This window comes from Oncorhynchus mykiss, chromosome 26 (assembly GCF_013265735.2).
Source record: "Oncorhynchus mykiss isolate Arlee chromosome 26, USDA_OmykA_1.1, whole genome shotgun sequence".
Lineage (NCBI taxonomy): Eukaryota > Metazoa > Chordata > Actinopteri > Salmoniformes > Salmonidae > Oncorhynchus > Oncorhynchus mykiss.
Genome location: NC_048590.1, coordinates 23130891 through 23153906, shown reverse-complemented (window position 1 = coordinate 23153906; position 23016 = coordinate 23130891). Strand labels below are relative to the sequence as shown.

Sequence of the window (23016 nt, the reverse complement as noted above, 5' to 3'; positions counted from 1 at the left end):
AAAGTTTCTAACTATCAGTTTATTACTAAATATTACAATTTCAATGATACAGTAGTTTTCAGTACACTCATACATATGATGCCTTATACATTTCTTATAAGATAAGAGTAACAAATATTCAATAAAAACATAACTATATTTTCAAATAACTTATATTCTCAGTTTGCCACGTTGATAGTCAGTGCAGCAGAGCAGAGGATGTCTGTTGTAGGGCATCAGGTTTTCCAACCCCATCGATCCTCTGGAGACAGCGTGTAGAGCTAAATTGTGTTTCTTCAGTGCATCTCCCTACCAGAGTACAATTTACACATCTCCTGTTGTTCTGTAAAACAGATAAGACATGCCTCTTATTTTCAACATCTCAGAAGGGAAGCTCAACAGAATCCCTGTGAGCCTGACATGGTGTGGCACACTAACACAGGTTTTAGATATTTGTACCTTTATTTTACCAGCTTAGTCTCAATGATATTGAACATATATTTTACACTAGAGGCCAACATGGCAGCAAAACACTATGCTTGTCCTACTATCTGAGAGTAAAACACACTTACAGCTCTATTCCAGTCTAAAATACATATACCATTAATTATGCAGAACAGACAGGTTTCAATAGTTTGACAGAAGCCATTCATATCCAAGGCTTGTTGTATATCTACACGAGAGTAGGCGTGAACATGGAAAAAATGTAATTTTCTCTCTATGACAGTCCCTTTAGATACTGACTTTAACCCTTCTCTCTGCTTGTAAAACCCTTCATCAATACTGAGAGTTGGGTTGATGTCATTTTGTAATTGCCTTTTCAGAATACTAGTACTGACAAACCCAGATCAATTATGCCTTTGTAAAACTGACGCTAAGGTAAAGCATAAGGGTTTTGTGAGAGCCCTGTACAGTAGGTTTTCTGTGGTAGAGGATCTTACCTTTCAGGAGTAGTCCAACCTCCTCACTGTCTTCTACTGCCACTGGTTTGAGGAGGAGGGCAAAGAAGATCGCCATACCAATTACCTGAGAATAAACCCAAGAATCAAAACAAAATTCTTGTTTTTACATCTGCTGATGATTGACTGATTGATTGAACAGAACTTCAGGACTATGTTCTTCATGTAAGATATAGCGCCCTGGTCTTACCTTAAGAGGCTGCAGGATGAAGATGCTCTGGAAGAGGGACATGGCCAGAGAGATAACCCACTGGATGGACTTCTCCCTCCCATAGGCAAAGCCATACATCAGGGTAAAGTACGTGGACACCACACTGATGGAGACGAGCAAGAACCAGCCCACAAACACAAACCACCAGGGCAGCCAGCAGCTTGAGCTTTTCCTTTTCTCCCTAGCAACACGGGGAGGACTGGGAGAGGAGGCACAGAGGAAACACGGATCTGTCTAGGTACTTGGTCAGAGTAATGTATGACAACGATATTCACACAAATACAGAGCAATTCAACTTGATTGGAAACTGAGAGGAAGGGAATGATGTGTAAAGTTCTTTTTTGAAAAGCTTAACTTTTAATTCTGTTATTTATATTCCCTTCTCTGCACAGGCATATTGTCCAACCTGTAAGCCATGTGGCTGGTGAAAACCATCTCGGACGTCTTCTGCAGCAGGTGGACGGTGTTCAGGATGTGTTGACGGGCCTCTGGGGTGGGGAAGGCACTCTCATCCAGCCGCTCCAGGCACATGGACAGGTGGTGGAGGAAGTACAGGACAAACTTGCTGCAGTAGACCCAGTGTGGGTCACCCTCACTCAACCCTAGTGATACGTAGGCAGACGCATCAAATCTTAGGACATCTCCAACAATTACAATGACGTCAACACCTGTATGACTTGTAAGGTTGCTCTTGCAGTGTCAGTGAAGCACCTTGCATAAGCTGAATGACCCCTTGCACTCTACCCAAGGCTGAGCAAAGGTCATCGCATGACTCCAGCTTTTTCTCTAGCTCAGGCACTTTGTTCTTCTGGCTCTTACAGAGCAGATTCACCATCTCCTCTGTGTCCTAGATAGGGACGTAGCACACAGGAATACAGTACTTAAGGACAGAACATACATAAACACAGTTGCTAGTACCAATCTTAATAATGTATGTAGTTCTGTCCTTGAGCTGTTCTTGTCTAATTCTGTTTTGTATTATGTCATTCTGTATTATGTTTCATGTTTTGTGTGGACCCCAGGAAGAGTAGCTGCTGCTATTGCAACAGATAATGGGGATCCTCATAAAATACCAAATACCAATCTTAATGGTTGATATAACCAGTAAGATATTTTATGGCCTTGGAGTTAAGAAAACAGGAAGGCCCAGCGGAAAGGAATAAACGATGGGAGTGTTTGAAGGTTATAGACAAAGTATGGAGCAGAACTATAACACAGCAGCAACACTTTCTTTTGAAAATGGAAAGAGAGGACCTTAAGAATGGTTGGCATGGTAACAGCGAGGGGTTTCAGGCCCTGAATATCGTGGTTCTTCTCCTTTGGTTGGGCAACTCGTGACTTGATACTGCGGAATATGGTGATGATGAGGATGTTGATGGGGAACATGAGCAAACCGCTTTCCACCCCCACCATGATCTCCTCCCAAGTGACCTCCAGCGAACCTGGGACATGAAAGCACACACCATTATGGAGTCAAGGCACAATAACAGAGGCTATATCACTCAATCTATCATTCAATGTCTGAACACTTGTTGTGTTGTTCTGGGTCAAGTATTCCTTAGCCGTATGAAAGGTTTATCAAGAGCTTGGGGTCATTGAATAACCACTCTGTGCTGTGTGACAAGGTCTTTCAGGTCTGGATAGTCAAAGGAATGTGGCTGAAACGTCTATTGAAGGGTTATGAAGAGCCTTCCACTGCCTACAACTACTAGTCCTTGTAACTCTGTGAACACCAAGGAGAAAAGAGCCTTGAGTGGGACCTTGCACTTATAATTGAGACCAGTCCTTGTCTTTGATACTTGACGCAGCTGCATCTAAAAGTCTGATATGTTACCATCCATATTGCAGGCTATTCGTAGTTCCCATGTACTGCACTGCTCTCTTTTTACTGTAGAAAAAACTTTCCGTTAGCCAAAATGTCCCATTTCTATTTGAGTGGAGAGTAAAATTGCCCATCCTTATCAGATGCAGCTCATTATTGCCCATCCTTATCAGAGGCAGCTCATTATTTCCCATCCTTATCAGAGGCAGCTCATTATTTCCCATCCTTATCAGATGCAGCTCATTATTTCCCATCCTTATCAGAGGCAGCTCATTATTTCCCATCCTTATCAGAGGCAGCTCATTATTTCCCATCCTTATCAGACGCAGCTCATTATTTCCCATCCTTATCAGAGGCAGCTCATTAGATGTGGGCTCAGATATGAACGGCACAGTCACAAAAGAGGACTGATTGACTCACCATCAAGGACTTATCCAGTACAATGTTGTATCTCTATTGATAGAATCATTTGTATGTTGTAAGATAATGGCTAAAGTGTTCCACTCTGAAATGGTATAATAGTGTGAAATGTTTGAGAATCATAAGAACATAATATGAGGATGTGTGTGGCTCTGTTAGAATTATAATAATTGGGTATTATAGTCTTTAGTAGGGATGTAAGCAGAGTGAAGTTGTACAACAGATCATAGAAAACCTTCAGAGGTTTTCTAACCAAGAGGGCCCCAACAGGGGAGGGGAAGTGAAAGCCTTGAAGAATGAGACAAGATTGATGGTTCTTTCTCTACAATGTGGTTAGTGGAAAAGTACTGGTTGTTTGAGTTGGGAGTAGCCTAAAGAGAGGAATGTGAGAGTGTATTATAAAAGGACTGGGTCCTCATTTTTGTCTTTAGAGCTCTCATGAATAAACCACAAATAACCTTTTTTGCAGAATCTGAGTCTTTGCCTAATGTCTATTGACCCTAGCTTTACAACCTAGGGGAAATTAGTCGAAACGATAGTATCATCATTGAGATTGAAAATTCTCGTAACATTTATGGACTTACCAATGGTGAAGATGACAGGAGACTGATGGTTTTTGGGGATTTTCCAGAAGGCGATGTTGATGGCCATGGTGCAGAGCAGGAGGCTCATGCAGCAGGACACCCTCTGTGCTCGGGTGAACGGGCTACGCCAGGGAGGGTCTACGATGGACACCCAGATGTGCTGATCTCTAAAGCCTGACGACGTCCTGGTCTGGAAAATATTTCTGGGACATAGAAAGTGTGGGACATTTAAAGGAATTACATTGGAAAAGTAGACGAGGATACACGGGTTCAGAATTAAACTCCATGACATATTGCAAGATGTTTGATCTAGCCTAGAAATCCTCTACATACTGTACATGTTGTAACATTGTATTCTACCAGTGGTCAGTCACCTAAAGCTTCTGATCTCATTCTTCTTGGCAGCGTTGAGGGTCTTCTTGGTCAGCCCCTCCCCCCTGTCGGAGCTCAGCCACGATGAGGACAGGAAGTGCCAAACCTTCTGTCTCTGCAGGTCTTGGATCGTCACCTTGTTGAGATACCTGGTGGGAGGAAACGTGACGTTACACTCAGGAAACTGCTTATTATTCCCTGTGTAGAGAAATAGATTCTTCAAAGTCCCAGTGCAGTCAAAAATGTGATTTCCCTGTGTTTTATATTTCCACATTATGAGGTTGGAATAATACTGTGAAATTGATGATAATGCCTTTTTAGTGTAAGAACTGTTTAAAAATAAATTTCAGCCTGTTTTGGCCTACCTGGGGACAACAGACCAATAAGAAATAGAGTTCCAAACCTATCTGTTAATAACAGATAGTTTTCCCCTTCCCACTCCGAAGATAGTCCTAGCAAAATCCTTTGCTAAGAAGCTATTTTGTTTCTTATTGACATTTTAATTGAAAACAATCACAGTAAGGTACTTAATTGTTACCCAGAAATGATTTGATATTGAGATAAATACGGCAGCATTGAACCTTTAAGACAGGTATTAAACAGGAGGAGAGGAGGTGACAAGGTGAGGTGAGGTGAGGTGAGGAGGCAAGGATGATATTTTGAAGTGTCATTGTGATGAAACTCTACCAGGTCTCCTGTGGTGAGTGGAGCAAAGCTTGATAATGTCACACCTAAACTACTTTAACAGCCCAGTATTTATAGGTCCTAGTTGTCTTGCAGATTCTTAACCGAACCTAAGAGTTCAGTGTGCCACATATAATTTTAAACATGCCTTGACCTTAAACAAGTCACAATAATTACAGGGAGGATGTGTCATCTGCCCTGGTGCTTACCAGGAGGGGTGCCCCCCAGAGTTGTCATGGCACAGCTGGATGCCCGTCAGCTCCCCCAGGGGAAAGGGTGTGGTCACCAGGAACAAGTCCACACCCCTTCTCTCAAATACTGGTTTATCAGGGTCACTTAGGTGGTGGGGCTCACTCTCTCCCTGTGTACCCACCAACTTGACTGTCACCTACATAGAAAATACTCTAATTAGCTAATTCCTATGCTAAGTAAACTGACCACAGAATGAAGGATCTACTCAGTTACCACCCCATCTTACATTGGCAGAGGTACCCGCCCCTCTCCGACTGCCAGTCTGGACATTCAGTAGGTAGTTATAATTGGCACATGGGTGGTTATCCTTCAGGAGTGTCATCTTCCTCTGTGAACAAAAAAAAGTGTTTCAGTGAGTGTATGTGCGTGTGTGTGTGTGTGTGTGTGTGTGAGCGTGTGTGTATTTGTGTTTGTACACGCCTTGATAAACTCACCCTGGTGAGGGCCCTCCTGTCTGCATAGCATGCCCAGAGCAGAGTGACCAGGTACAGGCCAAAGAAGGCAGAGAGCAACGCCACCACCACATAGTTCTCATTCACTGTGGCAAAGTACTGAGCTGTGAGAGACACGTCTACGTAGTTGGGCATCACAAAGAAAGAGCTCCCAAACGATGTCAGGTGGTTACACAGACAATGTGTCATCCTGGGAGTTGACTGTATACCCACCTAGAACAAGACAACACAGACAAACGCCTTCGCAATATCACAAACACATTTCAATGCTTACCAATTAGGTTTGTTCATACTCTGATGGAGACAAAGGAGGGATAGGGCTCATTAATAGCAGCCTCACCCAGCAGCCAGCTATGCTCCATGTCAGCTGTTTAGTGTTCCAGTACATGCACTTAGTAGTGAAGGTGGTGATCTGTAGTGTCAGTCCCTTGCTCCAGGTTGAGTTAAACAGACTGGCATTCACATACCAGGTGCCTGTTCCCTTTTCCAACATCTCAGGGGTGACCAGCCAGCGATAACCCTCTGAAAGACCACAATAGGCTATGAACATGGATCACTCTGTACCACCCAGGCTAAGAAAGAAAACCAACAATACCTTTTGAGAGCCCAACCTCCAATTACAGTGTGAAATGTCAGACAGACATGTCTTAAAGCTTGTGAATCACCATGAATATCAAAGCATTATGTGAATCTACGTACATACCAGACAGCTAGAATGACTGAAAGCAGTAGTACACTGGGTGTAATGTTATGCCAAGCGGTAACTATGGTGATGGAGTCCTCCTCTACCTGTGTGTCTCAGGACGGTGCGGTGTTTATAGTGGGTGTCATTGGGTGGGGAGCCCAGACCCAGCAGCAGTTCTATGGATACATTGACACTGGGCTCTACGGTGAATATGACTGTGATGTTGGGGTCCGTAGTGTTGAAAGAGGTCCCAACCTGAGCCCCTTCCTCCAAGGATACAGTTATACCAGAGAGCACAGGAGCATCTGGGCGTGGCAGAACGATCTATAGTGAAGGGAGAGAAACAGCCAAACCTATTTGCATTTATGGTTCCCTCATCTCTGTTAGGGAAATGAGGATGGAATGACAGCAGGCTAAAGTTAAAGTAGTTGGTCTGTTCTATCCTGTAGCCTACCTCAATTAGCTCTGTCAAGTTTTCTACACTGATTTCCGTCAATCCATCCCTTAGTACAAGGGTACACACCGTTCCTGTGATGTTTTCAGTCGACGGATATGGGTTGCCCATAAAAGTGGTCATCTGAGAGGAATAAAAGATCATCTGAATAAAATACTATTTGCACAACGAAACAACATCAATGTTGTTTACCGTACACACCTGTACATTAACAACTGAGTGGTTTCCCAGAGAGGACTGTAATGCTGAGAAAGATGGAAGCTTGATGTATGCATCGTCGTCTGACCCGAGAACCTTGTTATGCATTTGTGATTGGGTGAGGCTGAGGAAGACAAGAAGACAAGAGTCAGACAGCTTACATTCGAGTAGAGGACAGCAAGATGCATAGTTATACAGTCTTAGAAAAAAAAGTGCTAAGTAGAACCATAAAGGGTTCATTGGTTTGTCCCCATAGGGGAACCCTTTTTGGTGCAAGTTAGAACCCTTTATGAAGGGTTCTGCATAGAACCCTCTATGAAGGGTTCTGCCAATAACTATTTTATCCTCTAAAGGTTCTACCGAGGACCCTTATATCTTTGAAGAGTTCTTACTAGAACCTCAATGAACGGTTTCCACCAGTCTTATTAGCCTTTAAAATGAATCTCTGTATGACAATACTTTATATGTTTCTTTGAGGGCTTAGTTATACAATAAGTGGTTTTAAGAAATTCCAGTTTTACAGGCCACATCAGGTCAGCAAGTCACATTATGCTGGTTTGCAAAGTAAGGTGTAGTTCTTATTGGAGTCCAGCCAGAGTGAGGATATCCAACAATCAACACTTTTAATCTCCGCAATTTGCATTGAGAATGACTGCCAGGGTTGGAAAGATTGATTATTGGGACTACATACCGGTACATCATCTAAACTAGAACAACCATCTCAGAAATGAGTGAAATTAGTCCAACTTCTAACAGATTGAATTAGTTTAGGAAAATGTATGCTATTTATCTTTGTGTAGCATAAGATTAATCAACCAATCATTGCACAAGCAAAAAACACAGATATTGAAACAAACAATTCTGAAAATGAACCTGCAATAGAGCATGCTGAGAAATATGATAATGAGTGGTGTGGTTTTGAGTGTTTTACTCTCCAGTCGTGGCCAAAGGTTTTGAGAATGACACAAATATTCATTTTCACAAAGTCTGCTGCCTCAGTGACTTTAGATATTTTTTGTCAGATGTTAATATGGAATATTGAAGTATAATTACAAGCATTTCATAAGTGTCAAAGGATTTTATTGACAATTACATTAAGTTGATGCAGAGTCAATATTTGCAGTGTTGACCTTTCTTTTTCAAGACCTCTGCAATCCGCCCTGGCATGCTGTCAATTAACTTCTGGGCCACATCCGGACTGATGGCAGCCCATTCTTGCATAATCAATGCTTGGAGTTTGTCAAACCCAATTTGTGGGTTTTTGTTTGTCCACCAGCCTCTTGAGGATTGACCACAAGTTCTCAATGGGATTAAGGTCTGGGGAGTTTCCTGGCCATGGACCCAAAATATTGATGTTTTGTTCCCAGAGCCACTTAGTTATCACTTTTGCCTTATGGCAAGGTGCTCCGTCATGCTGGAAAGGGCATTGTTCGTCACCAAACTGTTCCTGGATGGTTGGGAGAAGTTGCTCTCGGAGGATGTGGTTGGTATCATTCTTTATTCATGGCTGTGTTCTTAGGCAAAATTGTGAGTGAGCCCACTCCCTTGGCTGAGAAGCAACCCCACACATGAATGGTCTCAGGATGCTTTACTGTTGGCATGACACAGGACTGATGGTAGCGCTCACCGTGTCTTCTCTGGACAAGCTTTTTTCCAGATGCCCCAAACAATCGGAAAGGGGATTCATCAGAGAAAATGACTTTACCCCAGTCCTCAGCAGTCAAATCACTGTACCTTTTGCAGAATATCAGTCTCTCCCTGATGTTTTTCCTGGAGAGAAGTGGCTTCTTTGCTACCCTTCTTGACACCAAGCCATCCTCCAAAAGTCTTCAGGGGCGCCCTGAAGCCTTCTTCACAACAATTGAACCTCTCTCCGTAAAGATCTTCATGATCAGATAAATGGTTGATTTAGGGGCAATCTTAATGGCAGCAAAGCAATGATGATGGCACGTGTTTCCTTGCAGGTAACCATGGTTGACAGAGGAAGAACAATGATTCCAAGCACCAACCTCCTTTTGAAGCTTCGAGTCTGTTATTCGAACTCAATCAGCATGACAGCGTGATATCCATCCTTGTACTCGTCAACACTCACACCTGTGTTAACGAGAGAATCCCTGACATGATGTCAGCTGGTCCTTTTGTTACAGGGCTGAAATGCAGTGGAAATGTTTTTGGGGGGATTCAGTTCATTTGCATGGCAAAGAGGGACTTTGCAATTAATTGCAATTCATCTTCATAATATTCTGGAGCATATGCAAAATTGCCATCATACAAACTGAGGCAGCAGACTGTGAAAATGTATATTTGTGTCATTCTCAAAACTTTTGGCCACAACTGTACACAGAGTAAAAATGACACAATCATACTTGACTCTGGTTATTAACACCAACACTGGGGATCTTATACACCACTGAGTGTTCCGTTAATTGAACTCCTGAATAGAAAGGCTACACTTAAAAATCAACACTAGGTAAAACTGGCCAATTTGCTGTGTACCGTACAATATAATACTGGTTCACTCAGACTGGTTCACCTACTCTCTGCTCAATAAAATCACAGAAAATACTGGCGAAGATACCAACTATGTCAGTACTGTATATGTACAAGTATTAATGGAATACCAGATGCAGTAAAAACACAAATATTGACATATAGGTTGTTTAAAACCTCACACATACATTTTTAAATTGATCAGATTACTCAAACTCCAGATGTTAAAGTTTAAGGACTGAGGTAAACACTAATGCTCAGGAAATATTTTAATGGAAGAAAGAAAAAAAAAGAAGATTTTTTTTTTTTTTCAGATTCAGAAGGGTTCTATGCAGAATAACCCTTCTTGACTTCCAAGGAATCTGTCTTGCCTTCCAAACAATCATCAAATAACCCTTTCTTCCAGAAAATGGTTCTTAGGATGAAAACGGTTCTAGGTAGAAGTCTTTGCCTTACAAAGAACTCATCTTTCAAAAAGGTTTCTTCAAAAAACGTTTCTTAGTAGAACCATTTCCTTGTGCAAAGAACCCTTTTAGAACCCTTTTTCTACGAGTGTAGAATTGGCGGATATACCAATGAGTGAGATGGTGGAGGCCCAGGTGTAAAACACTAACCTGATCTGGTAGATGCTGCCTGTTGGGTGCTTCACGATGAAGGCCTCATTTAGTTCTGTGTTCATTACTAAGCTTACTGCCTTATAAATCTCAAAGGTCAAATCAAACATTTCCTCGTCCTGTTTGAAGACAGCAGAGCATCAGCAACATGCCCTCTCTATTGTCATATAGTTTACAGTATGTACAGCACATTAGGTTTAGAGTATGGACATTAGGTTTTCAGTATGTACAGTACATTAGGTTTTCAGTATGTAATCCAACATTTACATTTTACGTGCACCTACTGTGGTACCACTATGCGATCATTGCTTGACCCACCACTTTAGTGTCACTGTCCTCGCTACATCTTTTCATTTTGAGGAGTATGACACCCCCAGCACAGTTGATGAGGAGGCTAGCTGTTGTGTTGTTTAATCTCAAAGCACTTGGAAACAGCATCTGTGTTCCATGTAGTAGAAGCTCAAGGTACTTTTTCTGCTGGGGGAGGGTACAGGTTAGGTCCAAATTGACCAGATACAGCAGTATCACTTATTTAATTACATTCACTGTTTGCTGATTTGATAATAATATATCTCCGTGGTGAGAGAAAGCACTTTGACTGAAAGTTCTAGTGGCCCTAAACTTTGTCATCTACTCCACTGACCACACCCAACTTAATACATGTCCATGGTCATTGTGATGCTTTACCCCGTTGGCGTCTGTAGGCTCTCCTATAGCCTTTTCCATTCTTTCCAGTTCCATCTGAGCCTCCTGAAACAAAACAGAGGATATGACTACAAAACTACCAACCACTGAAAACTGTAATTGTGTTAATGCTTTGATAGCAAAAAGTGCTTTGAATATCCCACTGGGCACACACTGGTTGAATCAACGTTGTTTCCATGTAATTTGAACAAAACTATGTTGAACCAACGTGGAATAGACAATGAATTGACGTCTGTGCACAATGGGATGTGACAAAATATCACACTGCACTTTTAACACGGCAACATTTCTGACCTTGAGGAGCTCATCCATCTTGGTCACTTGTTTCTCCATGCTAGACAGACTCCTTGACATACCTGTAGGATAACAAGGAGAGGAGAGAGAGAAAGAGAGAGAGACGTTTAGTTTGTGGAAGTAAATGGTTGGTTGAAACCGTGAAACGAATTTGCCATCATACTTTACACCAACTTACGGTTGACTTTAATTTGATGGCTTCTCCAGTGTCTTGATTTACCACTTGCTCGCTGTTTGTCCTACAAAAGTCAACAGGAACCATTCATATTCATAATAACTTTACTGGCGCTGCACCATAGGATTACACCAACTGATAAAGGCCACTAATAAAAGCCACTTACCATACTCTTTGATGCATTAGTAGAGATATTAAAAACTGTAGAACAAGAATTGTACAGCACATATTTCATTCATTATATCAGTGAGGCCTCTACACTATTGTTAAATAACGTAAGAAAATGCTGCAGCATATCTGCTTACAATAAGGATCAGGACACATTTTTAAAAACATGTTAAAATGGGGTTATTGAAGGTGCTGTACCCAGGGTGCAGAGGAAGCCACGCCGAGCGCTGCAGTTGGTTGAGGTCACCAGCTGAAAGGGATCCATCATCACATAGGTGCAGAGGAGCGGGACCCTCCCATTACTCTTAGAAGTACCATTCTCTCCTGTAGCATTATACACTACAGACACATGAAACAATTATTGAAAAGCTATGAAATTGACTGTTTTCCATATAACACTGTTATTTTAACATTCGGTTTTCCAACAAAAATGTATCATTTAAAATGTCCTTATATTATAGCTGACGGATCGAGTGTGAAAGCCTGGTTCTAAGTTTTCCCTATGGCTATGTTCCAAGACAGGTGGAAATAGGTCTTATTACATAAAAATAATGGATTTCCTGACATCATTTGACACTGATAATCTATCTATAGTGAAGACGTGCCTCACAACTGGTAACTGTCAGGGTTTCCAGTTAAGACATGCTTGTCATTTACAAAGTGCCTCTGTACAGCTCATGAATTCCACGAAGACCATAAGCAGTGGCTTAATTAAGATCACTCAACTTTATCATTGAATTACAACATCTATTCCATTTTCATGGTTCACAGAGAGCTTAAAGCTGCAATCAGCAGATGAAACAATAACAAAGTGTACTCCCCTCCACTGTTTTACTAAAAATCTAAGGGATGGGCTGGAGAAATGTACCCACTGGGCAAAAACTGGTTGAATCAATGTTGTTCCCACATCATTTCAACAGAAGAATGTCATGTGATGAAGTTGAATCAATGTAGAAAACTGACAGAATTTTGAAAAAAAGTAATCAATGTAAGAGCATTTTGTCTTTTTTTTCACCCAACATGAAGTCAATGACATGGTGATATTTTTTGTTATTTTACACTGAAATCATGTTAGTTGACAAATTTAAATCAAAACTTGACATTGAACTGATATCTGTGCCCAGTGGGTAACCACTCTCAAATTCATGGACAGAGCTATGAATGCAAGGACTGACAATCCATGATATCAACATTATATTTTTAAAAATGTGTTGAGGCTATACAGTGTTTGTTTACATTTAGTTTGTTTACAAACATTGGAGTAAAACAAGCTTATATTTTGAGTTCTGATGGGGTACGACACTTGAACTGAGCTCATATTATTCAAGAATCAATGGGTACATTTCATTCATTTATATGTCCAAAAATGGATGTAACTTCAATTAGAGCTATAGAGAAATCAGTATCAAACAAATCCTCTGACACAGTGCAGCCCTGGAACCATAGTATAGAGTGGTTTACTAGTATTTTCTAGTGGGTTACCAGTATTTTTACTCACCGATCACTGGCCCCTGGTACTGCCCTATAACACCCTTAGCCACCCACCAAGTGAGTTTTTTTGTGTGTCTCTCTTTCGAGAAGTCCTGAAGGAAGCTCTTGATCTTGCAATTCAGATTCCTCAGAAGTTTCCCTCCTCGCTCCTTGCAGGACTCATGGGCTTGAGACCAGCTCTTTGGCTTTTGAGAAAACTCATAGGCCATATTCCTGAACACATGTTTGAATTTCATTGAAGTGGTATTATCTGCATCCTCTTCACTGCATGCTGTACTGGCCGTAGATACAATCCCCACAGAAATCCACAAAAACAAAGAGGCTCGTATGAACAAATCCATTATAGATGGTAGAGCTATGATAGCCTACAATCTGCAACAAGTACTGATCTCAGAATAAAGGCAGACTCTGCCCATCTTATGGAAATTAGAAAGCTTTCTTTCGAAAAACTGTGAATACACTCTTACTACATTAGGAAAATCACTACAGACACTCAAACAACATGCAAAGTGAAAAAGTGCCTTTACGTCACTCAATTGTAGAAATTTTGAAGAAAAACCTTTCTCAATCTACTTCACTTTACAAGTCAATTTGATGTAGCCAAGGACTAATATTGACATTGAACAGGGTTGTAACAATACATCTTTGGTTTTCAATTGGCTTATGAGCTATCCCTTCATTTTGAACATCTGCCATTTTATTTGATCTTATTTGTGCAAATTGACTCAGTGAATTACTAGAGTTACTAATGAGTCCTTTGTCATATTCATATGTTATATTCATCCTAACAAATTGTAATGTTTATCATACAGAATCATCACTGAACTCTGATTTGCCGTTTTCAGAGCTGCCTTTGAAGTATCGTGAGATTACATTCAGGAAGTGATTCTCGGCAATGTGAAAGAAATGCTTCCAGACGTTTGCAAAGTGATATGACATCCATGGCGGGACAACTGAAGGTAACATCATTCATGAAGCAGTGTTGTTTTAATAGTTTGTATTTGTCATGAACAATGTTTTGACTATATGGTAAGCGAAACTGGGCAGTAACCACTTCACGTTAGCTACTACAATCAGAGTGTTGTTGAATGAAGTGAGCTAGCTAACATGGCTCAATTTGGCTTATTACCATGTGACTAGCTAGTTCATGTAACCAGCCTCTGTGACGAGAGAAACTAGTTAACTGTTTGCTGGATCCTGAATGACCAGGCAGGCATGCTAAATTATACCCACTGGGTTGTACACATGGGTTGTTCAGTGCTGGTAACGCTAGTCACTGGGTATTATGGTTCACTCTCTGTCATCTAGTAAAATAACAATAATTGCAACTCCCCTCAGTTGTCTTATTTTTCTTTGCAGCGTCTGAAGGACGCAGTGAAGATCATTGGGTCCGGCAGCGTCCTGTTTGTCTCCTACCTCACTGCTGTGGGAGATGAGCGCTTCTACACCAACCAGCTTATGCCCTTGCTGCAGAGGATTGTGGAAGCAGAGACAGCCCATGTCATGGCAGTGAGGTTAATCGGCCTAGGTCTGGTGCCTCTGAACCGCTACCAGGACCCAGTATCACTGGTCAGTATGGGAGGAGGTGCCCTTTAGCCTGTTGGGTGTTTTGACTCTCCTTGCTTACTCTGAATTGCCTTTAAGTTGGTTTAAGATTAGAATGGAATGTATACTTTGTTTGAGAACCTTCACTCCCACTGTCTCATAACTCACCCTAGCTAGTCAAATCTCTTTGTTAACCTTTTTAATCTAAGTTGTTACTGTAATTTGTCACTGTGTACTTTGGAATTTAGGCAACAGTTTGACCTGGCGTTGTTACTTCTTATTCCAGGAAGTGAACGTCATGGGCTGTAAATTCAAGAACCCCATAGGGATAGCAGCAGGATTTGACAAGCATGGGGAGGCTGTTGACGGGCTTTATAGACTAGGCTTTGGCTTCGTGGAGGTGGGGACCATCACCCCCAAACCCCAGGAGGGGAACCCCAAACCACGTGTGTTCAGACTGACCACTGACCAGGCGGTCATCAACCGGTACGGTTTTGAATGAATAAGACATGGCTACTGAACCATGGCATGGCTGTCATTCATTATAGATGAATGTTTTTAGCGGCAGCGAACAGAGACATCACAGATGTCATTCGCCACTCTGTTCAAAGGGAATAAGCCTGCCGCCTTCACGTTTCAAGTTTTGTTTTTTCACATTGAGCCTGGTGACAGACTACAATATGAATTCCCTTTTTGTCTTTGCTGTAGCACAGCTTCTTCACACTGAAATTAAGGAGCCAAATGAATGTTATCAGGGTGTTACACCGCTACCTCCTTGCGTTCGCTTCCATTCTCTGAAAAGTGCTGTGAAATAAGATGCCAAGGCACAAACATGCATATTCACGAGTTGTTAGAACACAGTACTTTGCGTATATGAAGGGAAATATTGGTTGTCAGAGAAGTTAATCCTTAGTTCAGGAAAAAGCTTCCCAGATCCAAATGTAAATCCATGTATTTCTAAATTATTGATACACAATAAAGGTGTGCGTTTTGTCATGGCTGTCTATGCTTGCTTGACATGGTTCTAAACATTTTAAGATTTTTTTTTTGCCACAACTTTGGAAGTTTGCTTGGGGTCATTGTCCAGTTGGAAGACCCATTTGTGACCAAGCTTTAACTTCCTGACTGATGTCTTGAGATGTTGCTTCAATATATCCACATAATTTCCCAACTTCATGACGCCATCTATTTTGTGAAGTGCACCAGTCCTTCCTGCAGCAAAGCACCCCCACAACATGATGCTGCCACCCCTGTGTTTCACGGTTGAGATGGTGTTCTTCAGCTTGCAAGCCTCCCCCTTTTTCCTCCAAACATAACGGTGGTCATTATGGCCAAACAGTTCTATTTTTGTTTCATCAGACCAGAGGACATTTCTCCAAAAAGTACGATCTTTGTCCCCATGTGCAGTTGCAAACCGTAGTCTGGCTTTTTTATGGCGGTTTTGGAGCAGTGGCTTCTTCCTTGCTGAGCGGCCTTTCAGGTTAAGTCGATATAGGACTCATTTGACTGTGCATATAGATGCTTTTGTACCTGTTTCCTCCAGCATCATCACAAGGTCCTTTGCTGCTGTTGCACTTTTCACACCAAAGTACGTTCATCTCTAGGAGACAGAACGCGTCTCCTTCCTGAGTGGTTTGAAGGCTGCGTGGTCCCATGGTGTTTATACTTGCGTACTATTGTTTGTACAGATGAACATGGTACCTTCAGGCATTTGGAAATTGCTCCAAAGGATGAACCAGACTTGAAGGAGGTCTACAAAAAAAATGTGGAGGTCTTGGCTGATTTCTTTTGATTTTCCCATGATGTCAAGCAAAGAGGCACTGAGTTTGAAGGTAGGCCTTGAAATACATCCACAGGTATACCTCCAATTGACTCAAATTATGTCAATTAGCCTATCAGAAGCTTCTAAAGCCATGGCACAATTTTCTGGAATTTTCCAAGCTGTTTAAAGGCACAGTCAACTTCGTGTATGTAAACTTCTGACCCACTGGAATTGTGATACAGTGAATTAATCTGTCTGTAACCAATTGTTGGAAAGATTACTTGTCATGCACAAAGTAGATGTCCTAACTGACTTGCCAAAACTATAGTTTAACAAGACATTTGTGGAGTGGTTGAAAATGAGTTTTAATGACTCCAACCTAAGTATGTAAACTTCTGACTTCAACTGTGTAGTTTTGTATAATTTCAAATCCAAAGTGCTTGAGTACAGAGCCAAAACAACAACACATGTATCACTGTCCCAGTATCTTTGGAGCTCACTGAGGATGTTTCCAAATGGTTTGTCTTTTATTTCATGGAGTTAGTAAATGACAGTAAGTCTTTGTATATTAAGCTAGAATCAATATGATTAATTCAATTTAGCATGGATGATATGCAGGGATATGAGATGCTCAGACTAACAAGCCCCTCATATAATAATATGCCGGAATGCTACTTTCACTCCTCGGTGAACAACAACACAGCTTCCCAGAAGTTAAAAGTCAAGATGAGTGCATTAGATGATTAAAGGCCTCATTTCCTTATGGTGGTGTTTATTACAGTTTTACTCAACTGACTGCAATTATTTTGCAAAAAAAAACATCTGGATTTCATGTATTATGGATTTTAGTAATCAAATAAATTGAATGTGCACTCTGGACAATTGGGGATTAACATATACTGTATCATTATGGCATGATAAAGGAATGGATCCTAAATTGCTGATGGCTTTTTTGGCAAATGTATGGCTTTTTGTGTATTACATCAACTTAACCTCTTGATTATGTAGTGGGTATGTTTCAGATATGGGTTCAACAGCTGTGGTCTTGCAGCAGCACGGGAGAGACTAAAGGCAAGAGAAGGCACCCAGGTAGAGCTGACTAAAGGTAAAAGAGACACAACTCCTGTTTCTGTGCTGCCTGTCAGACTGATAGATGGGGTTGACAGTGAGCTGATAAGTGCCTCAGGCACACAGCCAACTACACGACACTATAATCCTCTGCCCCTGTTTTATATGGAGATTCCCTTACCCCAGGCTGTTCCTAATACCAATCACACTCTGGCAGGGGAGCTAGTACACACTTACAAATGAGTCTCCAAGTCAGAACAGTAGTAGCCTACACTGTCTTGTATTGACAGACAAAAAGCAAAGGACTAAAATGTTTTTGTCAAGTTATCGACAAAAACATTTTCACCATTGTATTTTTACAACATTGATTTATATCTTTGATGGAGAGTGTTTGCTTAAAGTTTGATTGAATTCAATTTGCCATATTCCACTAGTTTTCAGTAAAATAGAGCATTCGTAACAAAATGTTCCCCACTGATTTGGATTGGGACATTAAGCCGAAATCACAAGGGGGAAGTCCGTCAACGGCGTGAACTTGCTTGTGTGAGAGTAGCAAGCATGAATTCACATAGATGACGTAACGTAAACCAGTTATTAAGCCATGATTGTCATGGAAAGCGGTTATAAACGGTTGTATACTCTCTCAATCTGAGGTACCTCATTCCAGGTTTTCCAGCCATAGTCGCCTAGACTATATGCCCATGATCGAAAGCAAAACAGGTAGGCCGCTGTATATTGCTTTCCAATATGTAGTCTATTTGTCAGATAAACCTTAGCCTACAACCCAATTTACTTTTTTTATTTAAAGAATTTGACCCCCTTTTTCTCCCTAATTTCGTGGTATCCAATTGTTAGTAGCTACTATCTTGTCTCATCGCTACAACTCCCGTACGAAGGTTGAAAGTCATGCGATACACAACCCAACCAAGCCGCATTACTTCTTAACACAGGAGCGCATCCAACCCGGAAGCCAGCCGCACCAATGTGTCGGAGGAAACACAGTGCACCTGGCCCGCCATAGGAGTCGCTGGTGCGCGATGAGACAAGGATATCCCTACCGGCCAAGCCCTCCCTAGCCCGGACGACGCTATGCCAATTGTGCGTCGCCCGACGGACCTCCCGGTCGCGACTGGTTACGACAAAGCCTGGGCGCGAACCCAGGGTCTCTGGTGGCAGAGCTGGCGCTGCATTACAGCGCCCTTAACCACCCGGGAGGCCCCCAATTTACTTTTTAACCATACAACTGTTCATAGCAAAGTAGGGAAGATCATAACAATTCCGAATTCAAATTCCCTTTGGAACAGATTTGATTAATTTAAAACAAGGCACTCGCTAACCATGCATTTGGAGCTGTATTTCAATCCAATCGGCTGTAAGCAACAACAGTGATACTGTCAAGATATGACATTGACCACGTGATATTTAATTCTGAAACAAATCCAGTTTCTAAATGTAGAATGTCGTTGCGTTCATGCATTGCTACAACGTTTTCATAAGCACCAGCCTATATAGGCTTACACAATGGTGGCGCGCTGTTAAACTTATGAACACTAAATAGACATTAGCTATCCATTTCACAATTCCAGAGGTAACAATGCACCCACAGTCTATTTTTTGACAGTTTATCAGCTCATTTCACCAGCATTGCTCCGCGTAGACGTGAGAAAAATGATCATCTGGACATGTGTGCAACATTCACCTTCTGCTACCATGTCTGTCAAGCTGTCTACACATACAGTTTGATGCATAGTTTCGATAAATCCAATTTATGCGCCACACAGAACGCACTGCATCTGCCTCCAACTCAATACTGCGAGGCAAATGCGGCGTTCCATTTGAAGTTAATGTACTTCTGGTGTACCAAAATACAATAAATGTCGCCGTTATCGAGGCGTCATTTGATGCGGTATACGCTCGTGACGCAGTTGACGCTTGCGGACAGTGTTTTCTCTTAGTTCACTCCCATGCATTCTATTTATGTTCTGACCTTAACCTCTCCCAGGGACTCATAACTGGAATAAATCCTGTTGTTTGTGTGTTTTTAGCTGGCCTGCCCCTGGGCATCAACCTGGGAAAGAACAAGCTGTCGCAGGACGCAGCGGTAGACTACCTGGAGGGGGTGCGGACGCTGGGCCCTCTGGCTGATTACCTGGTGGTGAACGTGAGCAGCCCCAACACCCCAGGCCTCAGGGACCTGCAGGGGAAAGGGGAACTGCGACAACTGCTGTACAAGGTCAGTTGGTGGCAATTTTTGGCTGACCTAGATATGATTTATTTATCCTTTAATTAACCAGGATATCATTCTATTTATGTAATGTTTATAGTTTATGTATCATTGGCTTTCCAGAGAGCAAGCTGTTGCAACTTTTCCTTTATTGAAGTCTGGTGTTTCTGTTCAGTTCGACTTTTATTGATATAGACGGGGATCTTTCATTTGGGTTTCTATGTCAAAAGATAATTGACTTCCCATTAGACAACATACACATCACATAAGCACAGCACTGTTTGGATTGAACACAATTAACCTTAGGAAAAACCCATCCAGGTGCTGAAGGAGCGTGATGCCCTACAGGGGGCGAGCAGGCCCCCTGTACTGGTAAAGATTGCCCCTGACCTCACCGCCCAGGATAAGCAGGACATTGCTGATGTGGTCACAGAGGTCAGTCTGAGGCCTAGCCACACAGGGGTCAATGTGGTTCTGTGGGCCTGTCTATGTAGCCTACTCACCAAGCCTTAACCTACAGTATATAACCCCCAATGACTTAGGGCTGCTTACTTTGGTCATCCGTGTTTCTCCTGTTTGCTCATCTTCCTGAGCACACTTCTCACATAGTCAGCGTGTGTTCTGTAGCTGTCATCAGATCAGTCTTGCTGCCATGGGTCTTAGCCATGCATTAGTGTTGCCTCCTATCCACTCTTTATGTTAAGGGTAATGGAGGAGTTTTGTGTTCATGTAAGCGGACAGACTCCCAATGGAAAAAGACCGATAGAAAGCACAGCAAATATGTAGAGTATTAGATATGTTACGGTACATTTGTCAGACAGTCCAATCATTGAGAATGAAGATGAACAAATCGTAACATATTTTTCATGATCCATCTGTTTTAAAAGTGAGTTCTGTATTCCATTGGAGTTCGTGTAGCATTCTTATTGTTCCAGGCACACTTAAACGAATACACTCAGGCTGCGTTTAGACGAAGCCCAATTATAATTATTTTGACCAATTGGGCTGCCTGTCTAAACGCAGCCTGAGTGTATTCGTTTTAAGTGTGCCTGGAACAATTAAATTAAATTTTATTAGGATGCTACACCAACTCTAATGGAATACAGAACTCACTTTTAAACAGATCGTGAAATATTCTCAATGATTGGGTTACTTAAATTTGTTTTGATGTGGTGTTATGGGGTAATGTCAAATAGGTAATCATGGTTTGTGTTTTAGCTTGGTGTGGATGGGCTGTTGGTTTCCAACACTACAGTATCCAGGCCTGAGACTCTACAGGACCCCCAGAGTAAAGAGGTGGGAGGGTTGAGCGGCCAGCCCATCAAGGAGCTCTCTACATGCACTGTGAGAGAGATGTACAGCTTGACAAAAGGTAGGTTGGCTCCATGAAGGATCATCAAAACACTGTTAATGGTTCTTGCTTCAGCTGATACTGGCTTGATTACTATTATTTGACCATGCTGGTCATTTATGAACATTTGAACATCTTGGCCATGTTCTGTTATAATCTCCACCCAGCACAGCCAGTAGAGGACTGGCCACCCCTCATAGCCTGGTTCCTCTCTAGGTTTCGGCCGTTCTATGGAGTTTTTCCTAGCCACCGTGCTTCTACACCTGCATTGCTTGCTGTTTGGGGTTTTCGGCTGGGTTTCTGTACAGCACTTTTATATATCAGCTGATGTAAGAAGGGCTATATAAATAAATTTGATTTGGATTGATTGATTGTGGGCTGGGTTGTATAGAATGTTCTCTTCATTCACCCAGTATTGCTCTCTCATTGAAGGTAAGGTGCCAATCATTGGAGTTGGGGGTGTAGCCAGTGGACAAGATGCCCTGGACAAGATCTGTGCTGGAGCCTCATAGGTTAAAGATGTGTACAACTGAACCAATCATGGTCCACCAGTTATCACCAAAATCAAAAGGGAACTAGAACAGCTTTTAAAGTAAGTGTGAACTTGCATGTGTTCTTTTTACTGAGTGGCTTCATATGTGGCTTCATCTCGTCAAATTGCTTGTATTTTGTAGCATTCTGACCTTATCCTATGTTTTACAGAGAACAAGGATTTGCAAGCATATCGGATGCTGTTGGAGCTGACCATAGAGGAGCCGAGGGGAGATTAACAACAGCCTAGTTAGGAACAATGATCAAGGCTCTGAGTGTCAGTATCAGTCAGCTCTACAGGTTTGACTGATTACACTACAGTTTCCTGCCTTTACTTGAAGTCTATAGTACATGGAGTGGCTTGCCTGATCAATTCATGTAACGACTGCCTAGAATGATATCTGTACACACAAATATTACAGCCTATTACAAATATTACAGAACCTGCCCCATTTCACGGTTCTTACTTGGCGATGTAACCGTAAGAATGGTTAAGTGCTAAATGACACCAAAGTGCTAACAGTATTTTGACACTAGCAGTCACGTCATGTGTAATGTATGTAAAAAATAAATGAAACGTTTAAAATTAGGTAAATATGTGTGCTCTTCAGAAATACTGTGTGCTGCTATTTATACAACTGTGACCATAGAAATTGAACATTTGTTCACAAATAACTTCCATTCAAAGTGCTTAACTTCACGTCTCTTGTAAATCGCTGAACTGCTACCCACATAATGGAGACCTCGTCTGAAATTAGTGCTGATCACCTAGCAATGAGCAGAATGACAATTACCTGACAATTACCATTTAGCCTTGCAGCAGTAGTCAGTTAAACACTGAGGAAATATAACAGCGTTGACATTTAAAGAAAGGGCAATGGCACAATTACTTGCCAAATGTCAGCAGGCTTTAATTACACATGATCCCACTGTAAGATGGTAAAACTTAACTCTCAGCAGTATAACTGAGGAGAAGTGTACCAGAACAAGCTGACAAAGAGGACCAAGTCCAACCGGATGCACTAATAGTTCTGTCTTATTTCTGACCTGTTACATACATTGAACTGCTCCTGTTACGAGTGTAATGTCAAGGGGGTACTTAATGGATGTTAAGGCATGTACATTAAACTATATAGTTGACCTATTTGAGAAACATGAACCTTCGAGCACACGCCTCAGGCAAGAATAAAAGTCCATTTAAATTATGTCTTGACTATCCATATCTTATTTAGGTATTCCACACAATGAGCATGTTATTGGGAGGCAGGGGAAACGCTGTAAATGATCATCAAAACCTTGGTTGATATTGAGGGTTTATCGGAACCGGTCTGTACTCTGTCATTCTCAGAGCTTCGCTTGTACTTCATCTTTCCCAGTTGACTTCTTCAGAGAATGTCCACTTCATGGCCCTTAAGACTTTGTATAAGCCCTGTACAGCTCTCCTTCATGATACTCTCTCCCTGCCTCCTCTGTGTTTGTGCTTTTATTTGTAGATTGGGGACAGATGGAGCTGCTTGGGTCATTAA

At 41.8% G+C, this 23016-nt stretch overlaps 3 protein-coding genes across 3 annotated transcripts; 1 reads left to right on the top strand and 2 right to left on the bottom strand.

Annotated features, from left to right (window-relative positions):
- On the bottom strand, positions 1–6360 carry pkd1l3 (polycystic kidney disease 1-like 3). Its single transcript, XM_021586029.2, has 12 exons — positions 6076–6360; positions 5718–5948; positions 5510–5611; positions 5241–5419; positions 4350–4496; positions 3976–4178; positions 2404–2591; positions 1861–1996; positions 1556–1751; positions 1129–1348; positions 921–1005; positions 1–322 (listed from the first exon to the last, which is right to left on the bottom strand). The coding sequence occupies exons 1-12, from the start codon at positions 6283–6285 to the stop codon at positions 276–278; spliced, it is 1944 nt and encodes a 647-aa protein (XP_021441704.2). The 5' UTR covers positions 6286–6360; the 3' UTR covers positions 1–275.
- Positions 6361–7002: 642 nt separating this feature from the next.
- LOC118944393 lies at positions 7003–10686 on the bottom strand. The gene is made up of 3 exons (XM_036963160.1): positions 10495–10686; positions 10177–10295; positions 7003–7196 (listed from the first exon to the last, which is right to left on the bottom strand). The coding sequence occupies exons 1-3, from the start codon at positions 10612–10614 to the stop codon at positions 7031–7033; spliced, it is 405 nt and encodes a 134-aa protein (XP_036819055.1). The 5' UTR covers positions 10615–10686; the 3' UTR covers positions 7003–7030.
- Positions 10687–13831: 3145 nt separating this feature from the next.
- On the top strand, positions 13832–22695 carry LOC110506427 (dihydroorotate dehydrogenase (quinone), mitochondrial). The gene is made up of 9 exons (XM_021586028.2): positions 13832–13968; positions 14369–14578; positions 14841–15040; positions 17339–17421; positions 19430–19617; positions 19930–20043; positions 20827–20980; positions 21392–21551; positions 21662–22695. The coding sequence occupies exons 1-8, from the start codon at positions 13942–13944 to the stop codon at positions 21469–21471; spliced, it is 1056 nt and encodes a 351-aa protein (XP_021441703.2). The 5' UTR covers positions 13832–13941; the 3' UTR covers positions 21472–21551; positions 21662–22695.
- The last annotated feature ends 321 nt before the right edge of the window (positions 22696–23016 follow it).